The sequence below is a fragment of the Phymastichus coffea genome, unplaced genomic scaffold (genome assembly GCF_024137745.1).
Source record: "Phymastichus coffea isolate CEN01 unplaced genomic scaffold, Cenicafe_Pcof_1.1 PCOF00001, whole genome shotgun sequence".
Classification (NCBI taxonomy): domain Eukaryota; kingdom Metazoa; phylum Arthropoda; class Insecta; order Hymenoptera; family Eulophidae; genus Phymastichus; species Phymastichus coffea.
This window is the reverse complement of record NW_026706812.1, coordinates 2,610,640-2,632,895: the sequence shown is the minus strand read 5'-3', so window position 1 is coordinate 2,632,895 and position 22,256 is coordinate 2,610,640. Positions and strand designations below refer to the sequence as shown.

At 39.2% G+C, this 22,256-nt stretch overlaps 1 protein-coding gene across 3 annotated transcripts in view; it reads left to right on the top strand.

Moving 5' to 3' along the window:
- Positions 1 to 22,256, top strand: part of LOC131675023 (cytosolic purine 5'-nucleotidase) — a 678,819-nt gene that overhangs the window by 128,695 nt on the left and 527,868 nt on the right. For all 3 annotated transcript variants that reach the window (XM_058953825.1, XM_058953835.1, XM_058953843.1), the window contains exon 2: positions 3,179 to 3,323. In XM_058953825.1, coding sequence (XP_058809808.1) covers positions 3,202 to 3,323 — 122 coding nt within the window. In that variant the 5' untranslated portion in view covers positions 3,179 to 3,201. The remainder of the gene's footprint in view (positions 1 to 3,178; positions 3,324 to 22,256) is intronic.

Below are 22,256 nucleotides of genomic sequence, written 5' to 3'. Positions count from 1 at the left end.
GGGGCTAAGCAAGTCTCGACCGGTCCGTGTAACCTGATACCTTACTAACTAATTTCTTTCCAAGCTATAAGCCGGCAAGAAATCGCCTTGCTTACGCCTAAGGAAAGAAATTATAATTTATCAAAATTTAGTTACCGTAATTTTTGAATAGGCAGTTTAGTAAAATTCTTAAAACAAAGAAAAACTAAAGCGAGGAAAGAACGCAGTCGTCTAGCGTCAAAGCGACTCAATGACGCACCGTTGTCATCCGACACCGCTACTAAGAAAGGTCACTGGCAAGCACTAACAAAGAATTCAAAATACTGAAAACTCGAAATTCTTTTACGCGCATTCTTTTGCCCTTATTTCACAAAGAAAATCAGTTAACCGTTATTCCTAAAATTCATTATCAAACCATTTCTCTTATTTGTCTCTCAATTGCCAAACTCACAAGGGATGCCATGTAACAAAACTCGATCCTTTGTTACCAATTCTTCGCGGGGTAAGTGAGGCACTTTCGCTCAAGGCAATTGAGGGAGAAGAACGAGGAGAGGTTGATAAATGAATTATATAAAGACAGAAATCAAATCTCACTTACAACCTATTATTATTAATCATTGTTCAAACTAAACATACGCGCGCATAACATAGTCTAATTTCTAACTAACCAACTACACAATAGAATAATAAACTACTCATAGTATTCACAAATAAATATTTCGCATTTCGTCTTAATATCCAATCGCGCACTTAACCTATCACAAACTTACTTAAATTACGGGAACCTATACCGGATGAACTGCCCGGCACGTGAGCGCCTGGACAATTCGCCGGTCGCAACTTACGTTACTACAAATTAAACTTAAGCGCGAACCTTTAGATAGCCGGCACGTGGATGGCTATCCTATTCAACGCGCACCGGTAGTCGCATCACCAGAGAGAGAGAGTGTAGAGAGAAAGAAGAAAAGAAGGCTTGACCTTTGTTCACCGCTCCTAGCAACGTCGTGGAACCCGGGCGATGTGCTGCCGCAGGATTAATTAAGTACCGGTCGTCGTCGCTGGTCAGATCGTTGCTAGCTGCTGGCTGCTATCGCTGACCAGGTATCCACAGGCGACGTTGACTCTCCTTGCAGGGGTGGGCTGGCTGCGGTCGCAGACAAAGCTGTTGCCGGTAGGGTTGACCTTCCTTCCAGCTATCCTAAACTGCACTCTCTAGCAGGACTACTGCACTCTAGTAGGACTAGGCTTCGACTCGCTCAAGCACGTATTCTTGCGCTCGTGTTGCAGCCGCTCAGCGGCGCTCGCTCCTCTCCCTACCTTGACCTATTAGTTAGGCGGCACGCGACGCGCCGCTTATCAGTCACGCGTTGCGCGCCTGCCAATTCCTGCATGGGCCTAATACTCTCTCTCTCTCTCTTTTTTTCACTCTCTCTCCGCGCTCCTCAACTTTTTCTTGCGCTCAACTGCGCTGGCCCGTCCTTGGCGCGGAAACAAAAAGACCAAGTGTTAGGCGCATACTTTAATGCGCCTAACGTTGGCCAACACGCCTTGCCGAGTGGAGGAGGGAGAACGCAGACGAGAGACCGACACATGGCCTGCTCTCGTCACATCGTTAATAACCAAAGCTTTAAATTCAGTAAAAGTGTCGTTATTTCAAGCTACTGCTCGTTTGCCGGTATTACAATTTATATCTAAGTTATGTTGAACTAGTTATTTATTTTGACTTTTATTTTCATTTTATTTATGACTTAAAAGCTGTTAATTTTATAACACGAACTTCGTACTCTGGTGGTAATTTAAGTAATTCATGGGTTCGCTTATATACTGAGCGTTATGAAATATTTTCTGGTACTTTTCGTTTTCTTCCTGCATTAAGACGTTTGCGGTGTTTCCTAGTTGGTCGACCTCGATATATAAGATACATTTTTTATGTCAATTAATAAATAAATTGAATCGACTTAATTAATATTCAATGTTTCAAACTGTTTTCTGTTTTCAAATTGTTGAAAATATTATAAGTTATATTCAATTAAATTTCTATTGAATTTGTAACGATCAATATAGATATAACTTTTTTATTCAAACCAATACTTATTTCAGCTCTATGAAAAAGAAGACGCATATACTGTTTCTTTACATCAAGTTACAAAAATTTCACGATAAATATATTTTCCAGAAGCTATAAAAATGATCTTATATTTTTTCAAAAGTAGAAAAAGTGCTATGTGTGGCACTTCCCATCTTAGTGTCGGATCCGCTGATCTATCTTACCTACACACTACTAAAAAATTCGAATATCTAGCGTTACCCCTATAGATATAATTTAGCCTCCGACGCTTTTAGGTTTACTTGTTTTATGGCTAAATGTAAGTTTTATAGTGTATTGAAGTTTATTTATTCTGAAATCTTTAAATATTTTCGTTATATGTAATGAATCTGTAAATATTCTGTAACAAAGTTGTCTCGTCGCCTAAGCACTTTGCCATCAGTAAGAGAGATGCTTTCGCTTTCAACGATAAAAAAGGAGAGGAGGAAAAAGGATTAGTAAATAAATGATTTAACGCGTGCACTTTCGAAATTTAACGCAAACTTGTTAACAACATAAAACACACAAACAAACTGACTCGCAAGAATTAATACTATTACAAATAATTATAACACATTAACTCACATTACTTATTATTAACAAACAATACCAAGAACGCGCGGACCTTATTTCTACTACTGATGGTGAACAAGTCGCGAATCGCCCGGTAACAGAATCGCCTTGGCAATCCGCGTTTTAGAAGAGTCGCTGTTTATGCAAAGAATCTTGGTTTTCTCCTTTGCTGTTGCTTTGAAGCGCTCTTCTTCGGGTATGCTCGGTTTCGTTCCATAATCATCGATGACTGAAACAACGGAGACTAATTAGGCGCATTTTCTCTCTGCGCTCAACCTGACCATTATGTCTTATCGAGAGCAGAGGAAATGAAGGGACAGCAGACAAAGGGCAAGCTAACTACCCTTCGTCACAATTCAATATAATGAATTTGTAGAAAATTAAGTACTTTTGAAAAATTATTCATTCAAAATTTACTCCTGTAAAATATTTCCCGTAGATTAGAAGCAATATTTTATTGTAAATTTCAATGATATATTTACACTCTGCATGGTTTCAGATTTGTAGACTACGATTTAAGGTAATTAATGTATTTTGTAGGAATAGTATTTTCTTGAAAAACGATGGATGCAATAAACATCAACTTTGGCAATATGAGAAGAAACGATCGTAGTGAACAGGATCTAGATTGTTTTAACGAAGGAAGTCATGAACTAAGGACTGACAAACGGGAGCTTAGTCATAGGTAATAAAATAATTTAATTTAATGTTTATGTAATGAATTTCATTTTTATTGATGTAAACGTTAACTTATAATTTTGATTTTTTAATTTTTTATAACGGGAATATGTTATAAAGCACATTTACAGGAATAACCTTTCATCGATTTTTATATAATTTTTCAATCTACAAACTATCACTATTGTTTGAAAATATTTAATTCCAATTTTAATCTGAAAATTATAAATGAAAATATACTAGAATTTTTATAAATAAAAGCTTAAGACCGGATGCACATAAAAAATCGAGTGGCGCGAGAGAGAAAAGAAATGTATAACATCCTTAACGGTAATTCGCTCGTGGTGTACGTCAGGCGTAGGTACACAAAATCGGACACTACCTTGTTCGATCTCAGTTACTGGCCAGCCAACTGGTAGATGACGTCGAGGCTTGTTGACTTTCTCCTAAAGACGAAGCAGCTATTCTCGGAGAGATTGCATACGGCATCAAAGGTCGCTGAGCTGCGAAATTCACCTCTTTGCACTGGAAAGCGCTTATCGGCTTGGAATTGGTTTGCATGGAGGATCACGCACTGGTTAAGAAATACCTAGGATGTATACTTTATCAAGCGCAACGAGCACGCTGTTTATGATCACTAAATAAAGCCATTCCGCGCGTTTATGTTTGCTCGTGTGACCGACACGCAACCATTGCCAATCGTTACAGTCTTCCCCGAGACGATCGTGCGAACGCGAATCGTTGATTGTAGCGTGTCACTTGTTGAATTATGTAAAGAATGGGTATCGTTAATGGACGTAGGCTTAATAGGTTGAAAGCTTTATTGTCATGAGCGACCGTCCCCTGGCTCTGGCACATTCCAGCGCACCATCCTTATGTCCCTGGTGGTAAACCTTGCCAATCCATTTATGTAATTTCCAGCCAAGCCAACAGGACGTCTTAATGACGCCGAGGTAGTTGCAAATGCGACAGCCTTCCGTGTCGAAAGGGGACGTGTCCCCTTGGGCTAATCCCATCTCTTTCGGCGTCCGGGGTGGCATTTCAACCACGCGTATTCTCACTATGTTTTCCTGACTTCTCTGTGGAATCAAGATGTTAATTAGCACCGATCAGTGTTATGAGTTAGCAATGTTGATCATCACGCTCTATGCCATTCGTCTCGCTGTCTCGGGTAATATCAAAGGATTATACACAGTCGCTGTCGACGTAGCCGTTAACGTCGGTCGCCGGTTGGGCTGCCAACTTCCATTGCATCCAGTATTTTGATGATAATCTAGTGCGCGAGCTCCTTCCTATTCGCGGCCATCGTTAACCAATCGCCCAGGTCCCCGTAATATCCAGATCCTTGACAAAACTCGTCGAAGCGACGATAAACTACGCAGTGGAGCGCCCGTAGCTTCAACCAGTCTTGTTGCTGCACTTGGAGGCCTTTCTCGAAATGCCGCTATTATATCTGGCTATTTCCAATAACCTTTCGGCTGAGAAATAGTGATTTTCATTGCCCCTTAGTCCTTGAGGCAGAGAAACCTACTATCTAGTAGCTGCGTCTCGCATCAGGCACTGTGTCGAGATCGCCGAACCGGTATTTGCCGACAGTAGTTCTTGCGAATCAAGGTTGGGATCTTGTACTCGGCTGGGGAAAGGAGTAATGTCGTCTGGATCCACCTCGACAATCTCCATCGAAAAGGCTTTTTGGGCCTTTTTATCCTCCTTCTTCAGCTCATCGACGATGTGAATCGCTGCGTGAACTATTGTTTTTACTGCCTCTCCCAGGTCTGGATTAAGGAGAGCAGTGGCCGCTTTCTCGAAATCATTGAGTTAGTACTCCATTCGTATAAAGTAGATGAAACTCTGGATTAGTGTTGTTCGCTTAGAATTTCTCTACTTTCTAGGTGGGCGCCTGTTCGGCCTGGTCTAGATCCTCAGTTGCGGTATGCGTCATCTAAGGTGGTCGCCTTTCCGGTTTGGCTCAGGACCTACATCGCGAATGCAACTCATCTCTTTACGCTGTTTTTGGGGCATTGCCACTAGATCCCTCGATCTTATTGCGCGTTTCAACTTTTTTTTTCTTTTTTTTGATTTGGAATATTCACATTATACAGTGACTTTATTTGAAATGTAAAAATTACTTATAATTCTATAACTGTTAATTAAAAATTTATTTACAATTTATAAACAATTGTTACTTGAAAAATTGTAATAAAGAAGTATACAAATAAATAGAAATATCTATAGTTAATAACTCATTTTTATACGTCTCATTATTCATTTACCTTAATAATTAAATTTTGAATGTTTTTTTTTTCAAAAATGTAAAAAATTCCAAATCAAAAAAAAGAAAAAAAAATTTGTTCTATTATTTTATGAGTTTATAAATGTTTTTTTTTATCAAAATGCAACAATTATTTTCTTTAGTTTTTTTGTAAAGAGCATATTTTCCGAGATATAACGATTCGATTTGTAACATCTGTTTTTCAATAAAATACGATATAGCTTAAAAAAATCGTACCAAAATAAATTTTTTAAACATGAGTTTTATAACAATTGGGACAAGCTTTCAAATGGTAAAGAAAGTTTTATCTTCCATCACTTCTCTTTAAATTATATCTCATTAAATTTGGCAAAAAAAAATCAATTTTATTTTTTACTTCTGACGTCATAGTTTTGGAAAAAATATTAAAAAACAGATATATAGCTTACACCACTTGATAGGTACTAGAAAACCTTACAAAATAAGTAGCTGCAGGGTTTTTTTCAACTACCCTAAGTCGAGATTCAAAACTTTCAAGTTTTAGGTTTTTAGTCAACAGGCTGGCAAATGTCATTGAGCAGTACTGTATGACGAATAAATTGGCCCTCGTCCACAAGGCGCGGGAAAGCGCCGGATAAGAAGAATGGACGTATAAGTGAAACCTAAGCCAGCTACATTCAATATCAGGGACTGGATGCTGAAAAATAATCAGATTATTTCGAACTTCGCACGAGGAATAGTAGCAGATTTTGCGCCAGAGTATGCCGGTCCCTACATAACATAGGCCGACAAAGAAAAACAGCTAGAACACAGATTATACGTATTTGAAGGTTTGTGATAAGTTCAATTCGAATTCAGCCTCAGAATTGATCTATCACTCTAGGTTTCTGAAATTCCTAACCTAAAAGTGCTAAAAACACTATTTCTTTCAATATTCGAGATTACATAACATCGTGAGTAAATTTTCTTTTCTTAAATAAGTCATACCTTCATAAAGTAACATCTTTTCCCTTTAAAAACCACATTTCAGATTTGGAATATTTTTTTTTTATTGCAAAAGTATAAAAGGATTTTTATGTCACTAATAACGAAACTGATGTCGGTTGACCTTTATCACGTCAGCTTGAAGGTCATTTAAGATCAAATCGCGGTGACTCGAGACAAAAAATTGTAAAAATTATATACGTATATACGAGGGGTGTTCAAAAAGTAAAATGACTTTATGGTTTTCTCAAAATATTCATTTATTGGGCAAGATTTATGTTGTTCCCTTCAAAGTAATCCTCGCTATAGATATAATACACTTCTGCCAGCGCTTTTTCTAATCATAGAAGTACTGTTGATAATTATTTTGAGGTATAGCCTTGAGTTCTTTCAGCGATGCAGTTTTTATCTCCTTAATCGTTGAAAATCGACGTTCTTTCATGGGTTTCCATCGTATTTTTGTGACTAAACGAGATTCGTTTGCACTTGCTGTTTCACGTTGTGATTCTTTTTCTAGAAATCGAGGTATTACAGGTCCATATTCTTCTAATATACTAGAGAATAAAATGCTCTCTCTCACTTTCTGAATAACGCTGATTACGAAAGCAACGTTTAGTCTTTGAGAAAACTTTTAAGAGTTTCTTCTAGTTCAATTGTAACTTAACAGTGTGCGCAGTGTTTCTTAATCCTATATTTATATTTAACAGTTAATAATAAAGAGCTCAGTTAATAATCTTGTGTCCCTTAATTATATATATATATATATATATATATATATATATATATATATATATAAGTGCCTATGTATAAATAAAGCGAGCTCTTCCAACAACTAGCAAATCAATGAGACTGATATATTATTTGAAAATAGATCGGATGCTGAAAAATGTAGTTCAAAATAGCTTTCATATTTAATGTCATAGAACAAGTAATGTATTTATTTTTAAATATATTCATTATCACAATTCTAAAAATTACACATTGGAATACTTAGAGTTTTGGAAGAAGTGATAGAATAAAAATGAATGATAAAATGTTATTTGTAATATATACGTTGAGTACTAGTCACCAATAATTTAAATACATTTTAGATAACTTACATTCTTGCCGGGCCTCTTCGTCAACAGTATCAAGCTCATATATATACAAAAAATAATTCTATAATAATAGAGGTTGTATTTTCAGTAATTGTATATATCATATAATCTACTGACTTAATATATGCATGTTATTGTATAATTTAACTCTACTCGTCTCTACGTGCATATAAATAATTTCACATCATTATTTTTTATTTTACAACTACAATATCTAGATATTAGCTTTTTGGATAAATCCGCAAATTTTCTGGATCTAAGTATATTGGTTGCAGAAGCATGGTAATAGATGACATAACAGGTTCAGATCAGAAGAACTAATACTGATTGAAACGTAAAGTCATTGATAATACAAATAGTCAGAGGAATGAATTTTTATTAATTTATTTATTTATTTTCTTATATATTTATTTTTATTTATTTCTTGTGGTCTACAAAACAAATACGTACGTTTGATAATAACATGTCAATATCTATTTTCATACATCAGATTCATTTCTCTCATTGGAAAAGTATGTAATAACATTTAAATCAGGCTAAATTTTTTTAATTAATATTTATTCTAATCATAAGACAAATTTTGATTCATTATAATCAGCCAAGAGGCCCGGCAAGAATGAAAGTTATCTAAAATGTATTTAAATTATTGGTGACTAGTATTAACGTATTTGTTATATACAAATAACATTATATCATTCATTTTTATTCTATCACTTTTCACGTCGATACTAAGAAAACATGTGTGACGAACCATGATAAGTAATTAAATGTCACGAGAACCCACTTGATGGGTTATGGTAACTAATCGGGTAGCGGTAATTTAACTTCCTACCATATAAACCCCTCCGGGAACATTTGTAAATCTATCTAGCGAGATTGATTAGGCTAAGCACGTTCTCCATAATATTTCCGCGAATATTACTCATCGCATATTAATTTGGCAAAAACAAGGGGAGGGACACATCAGCCTATGGTATAAAAAGGCTGGATCAGGATCCGTATATACTTATTTTAAAGTACTTATACTGATTTAGTTATTTCTAAGTTTCCCTACCCGGCTACTCAAAACCGGAATTACACTCTGCTAAGTATTATAAACTTGTCTTTCAACAATAAATCTTAATCAAGTGCAAACACCTGAGACTGTTTCGTAAAATCTCTTCTGATACCCAGTCCTAACAAGGTAAGAAACTAAGTTATCTACCTAAACACACTGCATATAATAAAGGCGCTATTCCTTCAACCAACCTCCGATTAACTCCTAACTAAAATCCAACTTTTACGAATGCGACAGTATTTTAAACATTATTACGTCTAGCCATAACATTTCCTCGCCTAGACCTAACAATTGGGGGTCCCTCATTCTTGGTAATTAGGATCTTATCGCAAAAAATTAACCAGGGACCGAGCAAGATACCTCTCGCAAAAGAAGGGCAGGCACAGCCTGGCAATAACTCATCGTATTCGGTCGACGGCCCTAGCGGGAAATTGCCAGACCTAGTGGTCAAAACTCGGAGGACGGAAGCACCTGTATACAAAACCCGTGTAAAAAAAATGGTCACGATGCCATAAAACAGAATGACACATTGACTCCTAAAGAGTATATATCTCAGCTGTCTAAAAACAAAATCCGAGAAACGCAAAAAAAATAGAGTCCGACAATCTGTAACCTGTCTGTTAACTACCTTTCCAAGAACTCAAAAAAAAATTAACTCTGTATCTGTAACTTCTGGCATGCGCATGTAAACTCTGGAAAATGAATCCGATTTACTCTACGCTTTAAACAAAAATGATTAAAAAATCAGAAAAATCAGAATCAGATTATCCGCTTCTACAAGAATTAACTAACAGTATTATTAGTTGTTTAAATAATAAAGAATCTAAAATTAATAGCGATCGCGTATACTTGCTCGAAATACTAAATAGATACCTCGATCTAATTGTTAAATCACAAATTAACTTACAAAAATCAAATGTAGTTAGTAATGCATTAAATGCATTATTAACAGCCCACTCGATTATTAGGGGAAAAGTACCTAGAGCGCGTCGCGCAGGACTACTTGTTAACCCAGAAATTAATAATGGTGACGAAAGACTCAAACAGTTATTTCAATTGATTAAATTGGACCATATCAAACAAGATCAACGAGCAAAGATTGAAGAAATCATCGAAAATTACAGCGACAGATTTTTTGTTAAGGGCGACAAGCTCGGAGCCACGAGTATTATCGAGCATGAGATCTATACTACCTCCAAAGTACCAATCAGACTCCGATAGTTTAGGTACCCCTGCAGATCAGTAAATTTATAAATGAACAAATGCAGGAATTATTAGAAAGAGGGATTATCAAAAAATCAACTAGCGCATACTGCGCAGACCAGTCTTTTGCGTGCCCAAAAAGAATACGGAATATGGCGAACCGCAACCGCCGCGCATAGTATTTGACCATCGCGCGCTAAATAAAATTATTCCGGATTATAATTTCCTAGTCCCTCTACCTGTCGACTTATTTAAATGGATGGCCGGTGCGCAGCTATTCTCATCATTCGATATGTATTCATCATATCATCAGATAAACATTAAAAAGGAACACAGGCATAAAACGGCTTTCCAATGCGAGTCAGGTCTATATCAGTTTTGTCGCTCGCCCTTTGGACTGAAAACTAGCGCACTAGTTTTTCTATCACTAATAAATATACTAGTGTCAGACTTAAAAAATGTAGTAGCATTTTTCGATGATATTTGCGTATATTCTATATCATTCGGCGAACACTGCGAGAGCATCATCGAGTTAATGAAACGCCTTCGTGAAACTAATCTGGTCCTTCATCTGAAGAAATGTAAAATTCTACGCCCTGAAATTGAATAATTCGGACATCTAATCTCGAAAGACGGACTACGCTCGTGCAACGACAAACTGTGCGCAGTAAAAGAATACCCGGTCCCACGCACGCCAAAGAATATTGAACAATGGCTCGGCCTGGCAGGATACCATACACACTATTACTCAGCGACCCCAGACATTTACAAAAAATAAGCAAAAATCTGCTTACGCTAATTTATTTGTTAGGATTTAAGTAGTTGATATTCACTAGTCCGGCCCTAGGATCTGCTAGGATTTTCAAGATAAAGCCTATTTATGAAAAAAATAACGTTCTCAGGGGTTATAAGCAATTTTATCGAAAATGTACTAACAAGTATATTCTTCTCGTTCGTGTAAGAGTCTGTAGTAGAAGAAAATGCAGTAACTGATTATATACATGTTAGACTTGATCGCAATAACAACAAAGACAATAAAAACATAAAAATTGGGTGTGGTAACAATGATTTGAAGCGTTTTGAAATAAGTGAAAATACAAATGGTCTCATCACAAAGCATTTGGACAAAAACTTTTCATTGTCAAACAGCATTTATCCTTCGAGTATATATGACATGTCGTCTTCATCTTCGTCAATATGCAAATGGTAAAATAAGTGATTTACGTAAAATGCCGAATTATTGTGAGCTTATTTTACTTCCTAAGATTACGAGAGCCAATGCTAATAATGATTGTGAATGTGACATTTGTAGTGTAGTGAGACGTAACAGTCATGTAAAGGTAAAAAAGGGCCGTAAATGAAAAGTATCAAATAACCTCCAAGCAGATGATGGAAAAAAAAGTGTTTCTGAAGTTAAAATATCCGTGAAAATGTGCTCTAAATGTTTTCATTTACTGGAAAAGGGATCGAAACACATATGCAGTAAAGTTTCAGCGCGTGATAATGTACAGTCAATAATTACAAATCATCTCCACGAAAAGCAGCAACTTCAAATCGCATCGTCAATATTAAAAAGACACGTTTAAAGTAAAAAAGTTGTAAGTGACAAAAATACTGTGTTAGAAATACCTATCCATGATGGTAGAAAAAGGTAAATCGTACTTAGACCTGAAAAAAATGATGTCTCTCTTTCTCAAGAGCAATTAATTGATTTTCATAATACTACTAGTATGTCTACTAGAGGTATGAAAACTATTACTAACTTAATAAGAACCGCAGCTGGAAAAAAGTCAATTCCAGAAAACTACATTTCAACCGTGACGAAGAAAATGAATTTTCTTGAAGAGTATTATAATTCGGATGTGTTCGAGTTTACAGCAAATAATGGTGGTGTAGAAAAAAGACCAGTAGTATGGGCTGAAACAGAAACATTACTTGCTAAGATAGTTGAAGAACGCCAGATTATAGGTGACTATAAAGTGAAAATAATGTCTGACAGAGATCAAGGCTTCCTTAAAATTTGCATGTCTGTATTGCAAAATGAAGATTATTTATCAGAAGAGGAAGCCGATTTCACGTCCAAGAAACATAAAAGATCATTGTATAGTGAAGGCGGAAGTACTAAGAAAAAGAAATTATCCAGTGTGTATCGATTGATTATGCTTGCTATAGTTTCAAATATTAAGGAGACATGAAAATGTTAAAATATTATTTGATCTCATAAAAATCAATGACGTGTCTTTCAGATTTGTTTCTGATTTCAAGCTTCTTCTTATGATTAATGGACAACAAACTGCTACGTCCACCTGCCCATGTCCTTTTTGTTTTGCAAAATTAAAAATATTGCAAAATAAAAATTGTGATCAAGACACTGATGATACAAACTCTTTAAATAATAAAAATTTAAAAACACTAAAAACTTTTAAAGATTTTTAAAAAGATTATAGATTATTTTCAACGCATCATAAAAATAAAAAACATGCAAAAGACTGTCATAGTACAATAACTTTACCTTTATTTCAAGAAAATAAGAATGTGTTTGTCATAGAAAGATGTGTGATACCAGAGTTACATGTTTTACAGGGATTTGTCAATCGCATTTTGGGACGGTATTGTCAAAACAGTGGGAAGAGAAAAAGCACTGCTATGGCCAAAAAAGTTGAAATGTATTCCAAGAAATTATCACGAAGACATTTGTGAAGGAAATGCATGCAGGAAATTATTGAAGAACGTCGATCTTCTTATGGATCCAGAGATTTACGTTGGTTTAAAATACGGGAAGCTCGAACTTGTGCGTTATGTTTCTGCTTTGAAAGCTATGAATAGAGTGGTAAATGACTGTATTTCCTCGAAAAAAGTCAGTCCTGATTAGTATGCTGATATATGTCACTTGAAAAAAACTTTTGAAGAAACTGAGCTTTCGCGAACTTTAAAAGTTCACGTAGCTATAGAACACATTCAAGAGTGCTTAGAATATTCGGATAATGACAGCTTAGGAATTTGGTCAGAACAAGCCGGAGAATCTGTTCACAGGGAATTTCTAAAATTTTGGAAAAAGTATGAAATTAAAATACTGGATGATTTTACTTATATAAATAGACTGAAAAAAGCAGTTGTTGAATTTTCTTCACGTCACATTTAATGATAACTATAACTAGGTGTACTGTTACTACATGATAATGTTAAATTTGTTGTTAACTTTTATTTAAGTAGCGTTGCGAAATTTTTTTTTACCTATGTAAAAATTTGGTACGAAATTGTACGATGTAATTTATTGCAAAGGTTCATTTTTCATGGTTTTTTTATTGTTTTTGTTGTTATTGCGCTCATGTTTAAGATTTATATGATCATTTATTGTATTTTCTTGTACTACACACTGTTACAGAAACGAGGAGAATATATTTGTTAGTAAATATTCGATAAAATTGCTTATAACCCCTGAGAACGTTATTTTTTTCATAAATAGGCTTTATCTTGAAAATCCTAGCAGATCCTAGTTCGCACCTCTGCTAGTCTTCGCGGTTCTTTTTGACGAATCTCCGCGGTAAGCGACTTCCGGCATCAACGACTCCTGCGGCGCTGGCGGCGGGCGGTAGCGATTCCCGATGTCCCGTCTGCGTTCAAATCTCTCCCCGAACACGCGAAGGTCTCTGAGCGTTTGAACCTTCTTCGCCCTGATATAATTGCGAAGTTTCGGGTATAAGTTATTTTTAATCAACTCAAGCTGTCTACGTTCCGAAAGCTTCGGTTCTAACCTACTCGCAATATAAAGGAAGGCCGTGAGAAATTCACCTAATGGCTCATCTTCGCCTTGAGTTCGGCGGCGTAGCGCGTCGTAAACATCCCCGCGCGATCGCCGCGGACAAAACTGGCGCTGGAATTCATCTTTAAAATCCTGCAATGTATCCCAGCCCGGGCGATTCGTTTCCCACCATAAAGCCATTTCCGCGCTAGTAAACGACAACATTAACGCCGACAATATCTCCGCGTCCTTGAACCTGTAAAATGATTGCATTTCATGCAATCGCCTCAAAAATTGCTCCGCTAACAGTCCGCCCTTCTTCGAGAATGCTAAAGACCAACTTCTTACCGCCGTGACCGCGTCTGCTTGTTGCCCATTAAGAAATCGGCCCCTCGGTTTGCTCGCGCGCTCTTCCTCTGACGCGCTCTCTATCCACGTTTCGTCGTCATCGAGCGCCGAATCGTAGTCCGTGTCCTCTGCTTCATCAGGCTCTCTACCGGCCTCATGCTTGCCTAACCGCGCACCTGCTGTATCAATCACGCGCTTCTGATCGTGATTCATTTCACCAGGTCGGTACCTCGCCCCCAGCTGCGCGCCATCACGCACCGGCGTGCTCGTACTTCCCGGGCCACGCGTTGCTACCTGCGATATGCCCTCGCGTTCGCCCCGGCTCTCAGCATTATTTACCCTAAATGCTGCCGAAGTCAACCACGCCGGCCAAAACGTTTTTACTGGGCGCTGCCACATCGATGTCTCCCGACCATGGAAACTCTCCGGTCGCCGCTCCGCGCGCGCTCGCACAATCCCTGTTTCCGTGTTCGCAGTACCCAGAGCTGGCGCGAAGTCCGTCGGTACCGAACGATACAAGCCCGCTCTTTCTTTCCTTCCACGCACCTCCTCACGTGCAATCGCACCATCTGTGGCGCGAACTCGCGTCTCCGATGGCAACGCACGTGTCTCCCGCGTGACGTCACTCCGCTCTCGTCGAGCGCTTACCGCTGCATTCACCTCCGCCGCTAAAGTCTCCAGCAGTGATCCGACCCGCGCCGATGATGCGCTTCTCGCATCAACGACAGTCGGTATTTCACCTGATAGAAAATCATCGGCACTCACAGGCGGTGTCGGTTCATGACGCACGCTATATAGAAATGCGCGAAATGCCCTGTCTTGCACGATCGCGGTCGTGCCGTCCGTAACTAATCCGTTCGATGTCATCCATATCAGCAATTTCTGAATTTGCATTGCCTGAATATGCTTCCATATTGACATTACTACAGGAATTTTCATAACCCGCCTTCTAAACGCTTCTGGCCGCGGCCGCGATTCCGCAGCTCTTCGATGCTTGGGCGATCTCGTCACTGGCATCGTATTTCACGCGACCCCGCACGGTAAACAAACAGGCACCAAAACAGACCCAAGCTTTCCTCGGCCTATTTCACCTTCACTAGGCCTAAGCGCGTTTCTCCTCTTTGTTTTCGAGAACAGCTCAACGTGCACAAGCCGGCATGCCCATGGTGCGAGTACGCAACACAAAGAACTTACTCAGCCTATAAACACGTCTAACCTTGAGCTCACGCTCAGCAACAATCCAAACAGCCGAGAATGATCGTTGCGATTCTCGCAACTTTCAAATTCACAAACACACATTCAAACGTACAAATTTAACTAGCCAAAACACCCGGCTCGAGCAATCGCAATCTGCGTAATAACAGCACACAAATTTACAGCGTAATCGCTTAATCACAACACCGCGATACTCGCCTCAGCCCGTTTCACTAGCTCCGGGCTTCCGCGTAACTCGAGCCAAATGCGTTGACGACACAATAATGACGAAACTTAAAATGTCCCATGCAACTAAAATTTTCCCTTTTCAAACTTATTTCCACAGCTCTCGCTCGCTACTCCGTGAATTCGCCGAAAAGCGCTGATCGGCCGAGACACCGCACTGTTCAAAACTTATCACAAAGGGAATTATCGCGATCACCTCTTTCCAACCAGAACAAAGCGATGCGAACAACGAAAACCCGCCGAGATTAAACAAGGGATGCCATGCAAGAGTGGTCAGCCTCCGTGCGCCTTGGGCTGGTCTCTGCTAATTTTTCTGGGTTCTTTCTCGGTAAAGAAAGCCGGCGCTGACTTTCACAGGCCGAAGTTCGCGCTGGTTGGGGAAGGTTGATACAAAGAATCGGACACTTTACTTCAATTATATTACATATGGCGATCTCATTTATTGACGCCTTTTCACAAATATCGCTACAAGATTAACTTCACCGCGGCGAGCGAGATCGCTCAGCGTGCGCAATAAAATCAAAATACGCTAATGTCCGTAATCGAGCAAGAGCTGGCGCGAGAGAGACAAACAGGCTTTAGACCCACCGGATGTCGACGGTCCGTCGACAGAGATGCGACGCCGGCGAAAGCGTAGGCCCGCTAGAAACGGCGCCCTGGCGACGACCGAGGCTGCTGCAGGAGGGGCCGCAACACGGCCTTTGCCCCGTGGACGGCGAATGGTCGCTGCTTGTCCGGGCTCGGCTTGGAACTCCTGGCTCTCCTGGCAAGTGGCAGTCGCACTCCGGGCAGCAGTTCCTCTCTGGCCGAAATGTCGTCTCGTCCAGTCTCTCCTTAGACGGCCCTAATTACTCGAGAGCTCGCGCCTCACTGCCCTTCTTCTCTCTTAATTTCTAAACCTTGCGCCACCGCGCTTCCACTTCTCTCGCCGTCAAAAATCAGTCAAAATCGCTCTCTCTCTCTCTCTCTCGCTCTTCTCGCTCTCACTCGCACTCACGGCGACACCTCGCCGATCGTTGCGCCCCTCTCTCCAGATCCTGCAACAACACAAGCATGTAGTCTGTATATAGCGTACACTTGGTCGCTGCGTTCACGCGAGGAGAGTGCCGCACACAGGGCCAGCGAGCATCGCTATAGCCCTGTCACAAAACTTCAATCGCGCGCGTTCCGTCTGCTCGCGCGCCGAATTCCTTCGTTACGTTTTTCGTCCCCCCGGTAGGTGCTGCCCCCGCAGGCAGCAATTAGGTTATATTATTAGCGCTAATTTGACGTTTACCGTCACACTATACAGTAATTATTTTGCTCGTTACAGATTTTTTCAGGATTACAGGCTAAAAATAACTTAAGTGAATGATTAAAATAAGTTGTGATTTGTTTTTTTAGACGGCTCAGATATAGTCAGAACTATTACTATTATTGTATAATATATATAGAATCAAATATTACTATTATTATACAATAATAGTAATATTTTATTCCTTAATAATAGTAATATTTGATTCTTCACTTCTTTTCCTTTTAAAATTTTTCTGAATGTTAACCAAAATAAGATGTGAACTATTTTTAATAAATTAAAGTTTACGTTCTGTCTATATCTAAAAAACAAATTACAACTTATTTTTATTATTCACTTAAGCAATTCTGCAAAAACGGTGTAACGAGCAAAATAAGTTGTGTATAGTGAATATTTAATAATTGAGATTCAATGTCACTATAAGAACTATTCTAAATAATAATTCACTTATACACAGAAAAAATTGTAAAAGCAAAAAACGTTATGAATTACTTTTTAGGATAGTTGTTATAGTCAGATTGAACATATAGAAATAAGTTTATATAATCAGATTATTATTGAATAACTAAAAATGTAAAAAAAGCCAAACATAAAAGTAGAATAAACAAATTATGTTTTGTGGCCAGAAATTTCGGGGGTCTTAATCGCTCTACAGAATCTTCTGCCACAAGGCCTGCTTGGCTGTTTACCCCCGGTTATTTGGGGCGCCAGACCCCATCTAACTAAGGCGATCGTCGGGGATAGGGCCTAAAGGTCGTCGAATATCCCGGTTTGCTATCACGGCGACAGGAGAGTGCCGCACACAGGGCCAGCGAACATCGCTATAGCCCTGTCACAAATCGATATACGAGAGTCTTGGATAAGTCGAAAACAGCAATACCTATGTAAATAGATTTTCTCACTGGGATTTCCGTCCGCAATAGTTGAATCGCCACCAGTTCGTCATCGAAAATATCACTACTGTGGAAATTTGGTCGAGTTATCAGATCTTCGGCACTCTATCGCCCTTCCCACTCATTCACCAACTTAACATCTCTGCGTTTCTTTTCATTTTCCATAGTATTGCCGTATACTGCATTATTGAACAGTTTATATAGCATTTTTCGAATTCGTTTTTTATGCATCTCACTACGAGGGGGGGTCAATAAGTCTTTAGAAAGTTCAAGAGATGGCGCTTGTCACGTTTAAATTATGATGTTTTTGGCAAGCAATACTACTAATTAGATATCGTACAAAGTTTCAACTCCATTCGTTAAGTCCTTTTTTTGTGAGCGTTGGTTGAACAAAAACTTATTGGTTTATTTGAAAAATGGAAAAAAGAGAATTTCAAGCTGTGATAAAACATTTTCATTTGAAAGGCCTTACACCAAAAGAAATCACAGTTGAGTTGAACGCCGTTCATGGCAAGTCTGCCTCTGTATTTAAGACTGTTTATAACTGGGTAAATAAAATTATACGCGGCCGTACAACAACGAAAGATGAACCTCATTCAGGACGGCCCGTAGAAGTGAGTACACTCGAAATGGTCAGTCACGATATGGAGTTGAATGATAGAAGATTAAAATTGCGACACATAGTTGAAGCCACAGGGGTATCAAAGGGTACAACCATTTAAATTTTGCATGAAAAATTGGGAATGAAAAAAATATCAACAAGATGGATGCCGCTTTGCACACTGTTGAGAATAAACGAACACGCATGATCACCTCTGAGGCTCTTTTGGCATGCATACGTCGTAATCCGGAAGACTTTTGGCGTCGACTCGTAACTGCAGACGAAACATAGGTACATCACTACACTCCTGAAATCAAAGAATAGTTCAAACAATGGATTACCGCAGGAGAACCAGCCCCAAAGAAGGCAAAGACAGTAAAGTCAGCTGCCAAGATTATAGCCACGGTTTCCTGGGATGCGTATGGAATCATCTACATCGACTACTTGGAAAAGGGCCAGACAATTACTCAACAATATTATGCGTCATTATTATGTCAGCTGAAAGAAAAAATCAGAGAAAAACGTCCTCATTTGAACAAAAAAATGCCTCTTTCTTCAAGACCATGCTCGAGTTCACACGTGTGCAGTTTCGATGGCAAAAATTGACGATTTAAAGTTCGAATTAATTGACCATCCACCATATTCGTCTGATTTGGCTCCTAGTGACTTTTTCTTATTTCCTAACCTCAAAAAATGGCTAGCCGAACAACGATTCACGTCGAATGAAGAAGCCATCGCCGAAACAAATGCCTATTTTAAGGATTTTCAGAAATCATATTTTTCTGATGGCTTAAAAAACTGGAAGGCCGTTTAATAAAATGTATCGACCTTCAAGGAGATTATGTTAAAAAATAAAAAAACTTACATACGTAAAACTTTTTTTTCCTTCGTTTTGTAAAGACTTATTGACCCCCCCTCGTATTTAAATCAATGAATGTCTTAAGCCATAGGCTCTGATTAAACTTTAAAACCCTATGGATCTTCGCGAGGTACAAGCCATGCCTTATTCCTAATTTCAGAGCTTTATAGTGGATTACGTAACGCTCCTTATCATCGAAAGTTGTTGTGAGCTTTTTCTGTTTGGATTCTGGAGTAGATTTGTGCTTCGGACAAAATGCCATATTTTGCGCATCGTGGATTTCTTTTGGATACTCCAAATCCACTTCGAGTATGTATCCAAAAAATAAATCATCGGGAATATCGAAAGTAAAGTTTAAGTCAATGCTGCACCATTCAAAATCACTATGTGGAAGAGACTCAGTCATACTCCATCTGTAAAGGTTATTGACGTCAAAATACATCGAATATTTGTCATTTTTCTGTCGATCATAGTCGTTCTCCATATATCGATTGTTCGCAGCAGCGTATCTGTTACAACACTAGCTGATTCCACCGCGAATGCCGCGCTCGATAAACATAAGCATGTCGATATCCGTCAAAAACTCCAACCTTACACCGGTATATTTCAACATGGCATCCCAACTCACTCCGGGCGTTGTATAGTAGTGGGCCGGATCCAAGCGATACGCCATTCGACATTTGGCCTTGAGACAAGAGAACATCCGTCTTGAGATACAAATCCGAATAGTTGCCCAGATCGGTGATATCGAACGTTCAATATCAAGTGTGCACCACAACACTTGATTGCCACCAAAGTCGCTGGTTGACTGAGCGCAAGGTCACTGTTAAGAACCGGTGTTTTGAACAATCAGAAACACCGTAGGTTCTTTTGCGTTGGGCGCCATGTAACGGGGTGGGTACCGTTTAATTATTTTCTATTCGCGTAATCGTATTGAAGAGCGCTCGTAATTATCTATGTTTAATACGGGAGTCGGAGAGCAAGGGGAAACAGGTGTCAGTCGACCAACTAACTACAAATACGGAAAGAACGCTCCGAAATTACTGTGAATATCATATACGAAAACTTTTATTATCACTAGACTTTACTACACTAGAATTGGCCCGCATGTGTATGTTTACATTGACGCTCGCTCGACAACAACATGCAGTGTCGGGACGCTCGCTGCTCTTTGTCCGTAGAGCTATTGCATGCACGCTTCGCTTCGAGTGATTAGCCGAGTAAGAATTGTATCGCGACCGCGAAATTAAGCTGGCCAGTTTCCCTTTATTTAGCAGACGTACGGAGACAAGAAGTATGATTCACACGCTCACTGCGGGAAAAATCTGTCTTTCGTTTTTCGCGGATAGCGAACGCGCACGCACGTGGTTTCGCCCTCGATGCCGAAACACCTCACACGCTGACGTTCGGCTTCGCAGGCGATGGCACCACTTCCACTGGCTCAGGTTAGCACTCCGAGTAACTCGGTAACAGCGGTCACTGGTAATCGGCTCTGGGCACTTTAATTGTGGATTTCGATCTTGGCGGCTCACGTATCGATAGCTGGCGTTGCAACCACCAGCGAACGTGATGATGGTTAGTCCCTCACTTGTTCATTTTCAATCGCGCGCGTTCCGTCTGCTCGTGTGCCGAATTCCGTCGTTACATTTTTCGTCTCCCGGCAAGTGCTGCCCCCCGCAGACAGCAATTAGGTTAGAAAATTATCGCTAAGTTGACGTTTACCGTCATAATATACATGTCCGGTAAAGCAGAGAGAGAGAGAGAGAGAGAAAGAGAGAGAGAGAGAGAGAGAGAGAGAGAGAAAGCGAGAAGCCAATTTAAGCGAGAGAGATAAGAAGCGTGATGGTACTGACAAATCGCTGTCCCGAAGAAGATGGTTCGCAGCAGGTACTCAACAACAAAAAGAACCTCCAAAGAGGCAGGCGTAGGTGGCAGAAGGCCGTTGCACGCTCACAAACACTCTCACTCTCTTCCTTTATCTTTCGACTCTCCGAGCTCTTCTCTCCTGGATAACGTCGCGAAACTCGTTGTTGAAAATTTCAGTAAGAAAAGCCAATGGGCATCGGATCACTCGCTAGCACATGTGTGTTTGCGTCGAATAACTCAAGCTGAATCTCTCATGCCAAGAAACCAAGCGCCTTCCTCGCGGTACGCGCGTTAAATAATCGAACCAGCCTCTCTCTCTCTCTTTCTCTCTCTGTCCGACTCTCTCTCTCTCTCACTTACCTCATTTCAGCCCGCTGAAATTTAGTGATACGTATTAATTTATAAGTGTATATTATGATATAGGACAGAGACATAGCGAGCAGCAAACGCACACGTTATACTACCTATAAAACTTGCCATAGGTCCAGCGATAGAGGTTGACGTGCGAATGTTCGGAGCGCAGGTTCGATTCTCTGTAATATCAAAATTTTTTAAAGTTTGTTTTCAATTATTTAATCGAATCCTAATGATAGGTTATATGTAAATTTTCAAAATTTATTTTAAAAATGTTAAAAATATCGACTTTTTTCTTCTATAATGTATGCAAGGGTTGTAATTTTTTAATGGAATGTATAGAATGTATAATGAATCGAATGTATAGCATGAATGAAATTTTTTTGATGGAGGGAAAAATCTCAGCCGTCCACTATAAAAGTAAACTACATCTCATTAGCAGTAATATTCGCATCAAATGCGTACTAAGTAGCGTGTAAAGTGTGAAAAAAAGAAAAAGGTAAAACGAGGATTCTACAATGAGCATCAACAAGATTGACTATAGGTAATTATTTTTTTATTGTTTATAGAGAATATTTTATATTTTATATATTTTTTTCAATATATTTTTATAATTTTTTATTTGTGTAGATTTGAGCAAGCGGGGCTGGATAGCTTCACATTTCAATGGACATGCGCACACGTACAACCAGCAGATCTTGCTGCAGCCGGCTTTTACTATACGGGGCAGATTGATTGAATGCACTGTTTTGAATGTGGTCTGGACGTCTGTCGTTTGGGAGCAGATTACGACCCTGTGACGGAACATCAGCACTGGGCTGACCGCTGACTTTTCATTCGCAACAGAAGTTGCGGCAACGTGGCGATCGGATTCACCACCATACCAGTACGTCTTCGAAGAAGTAGAAATGATTGTGGACGGTATAAGCTGGAGTATCGAGCTGCAACAAC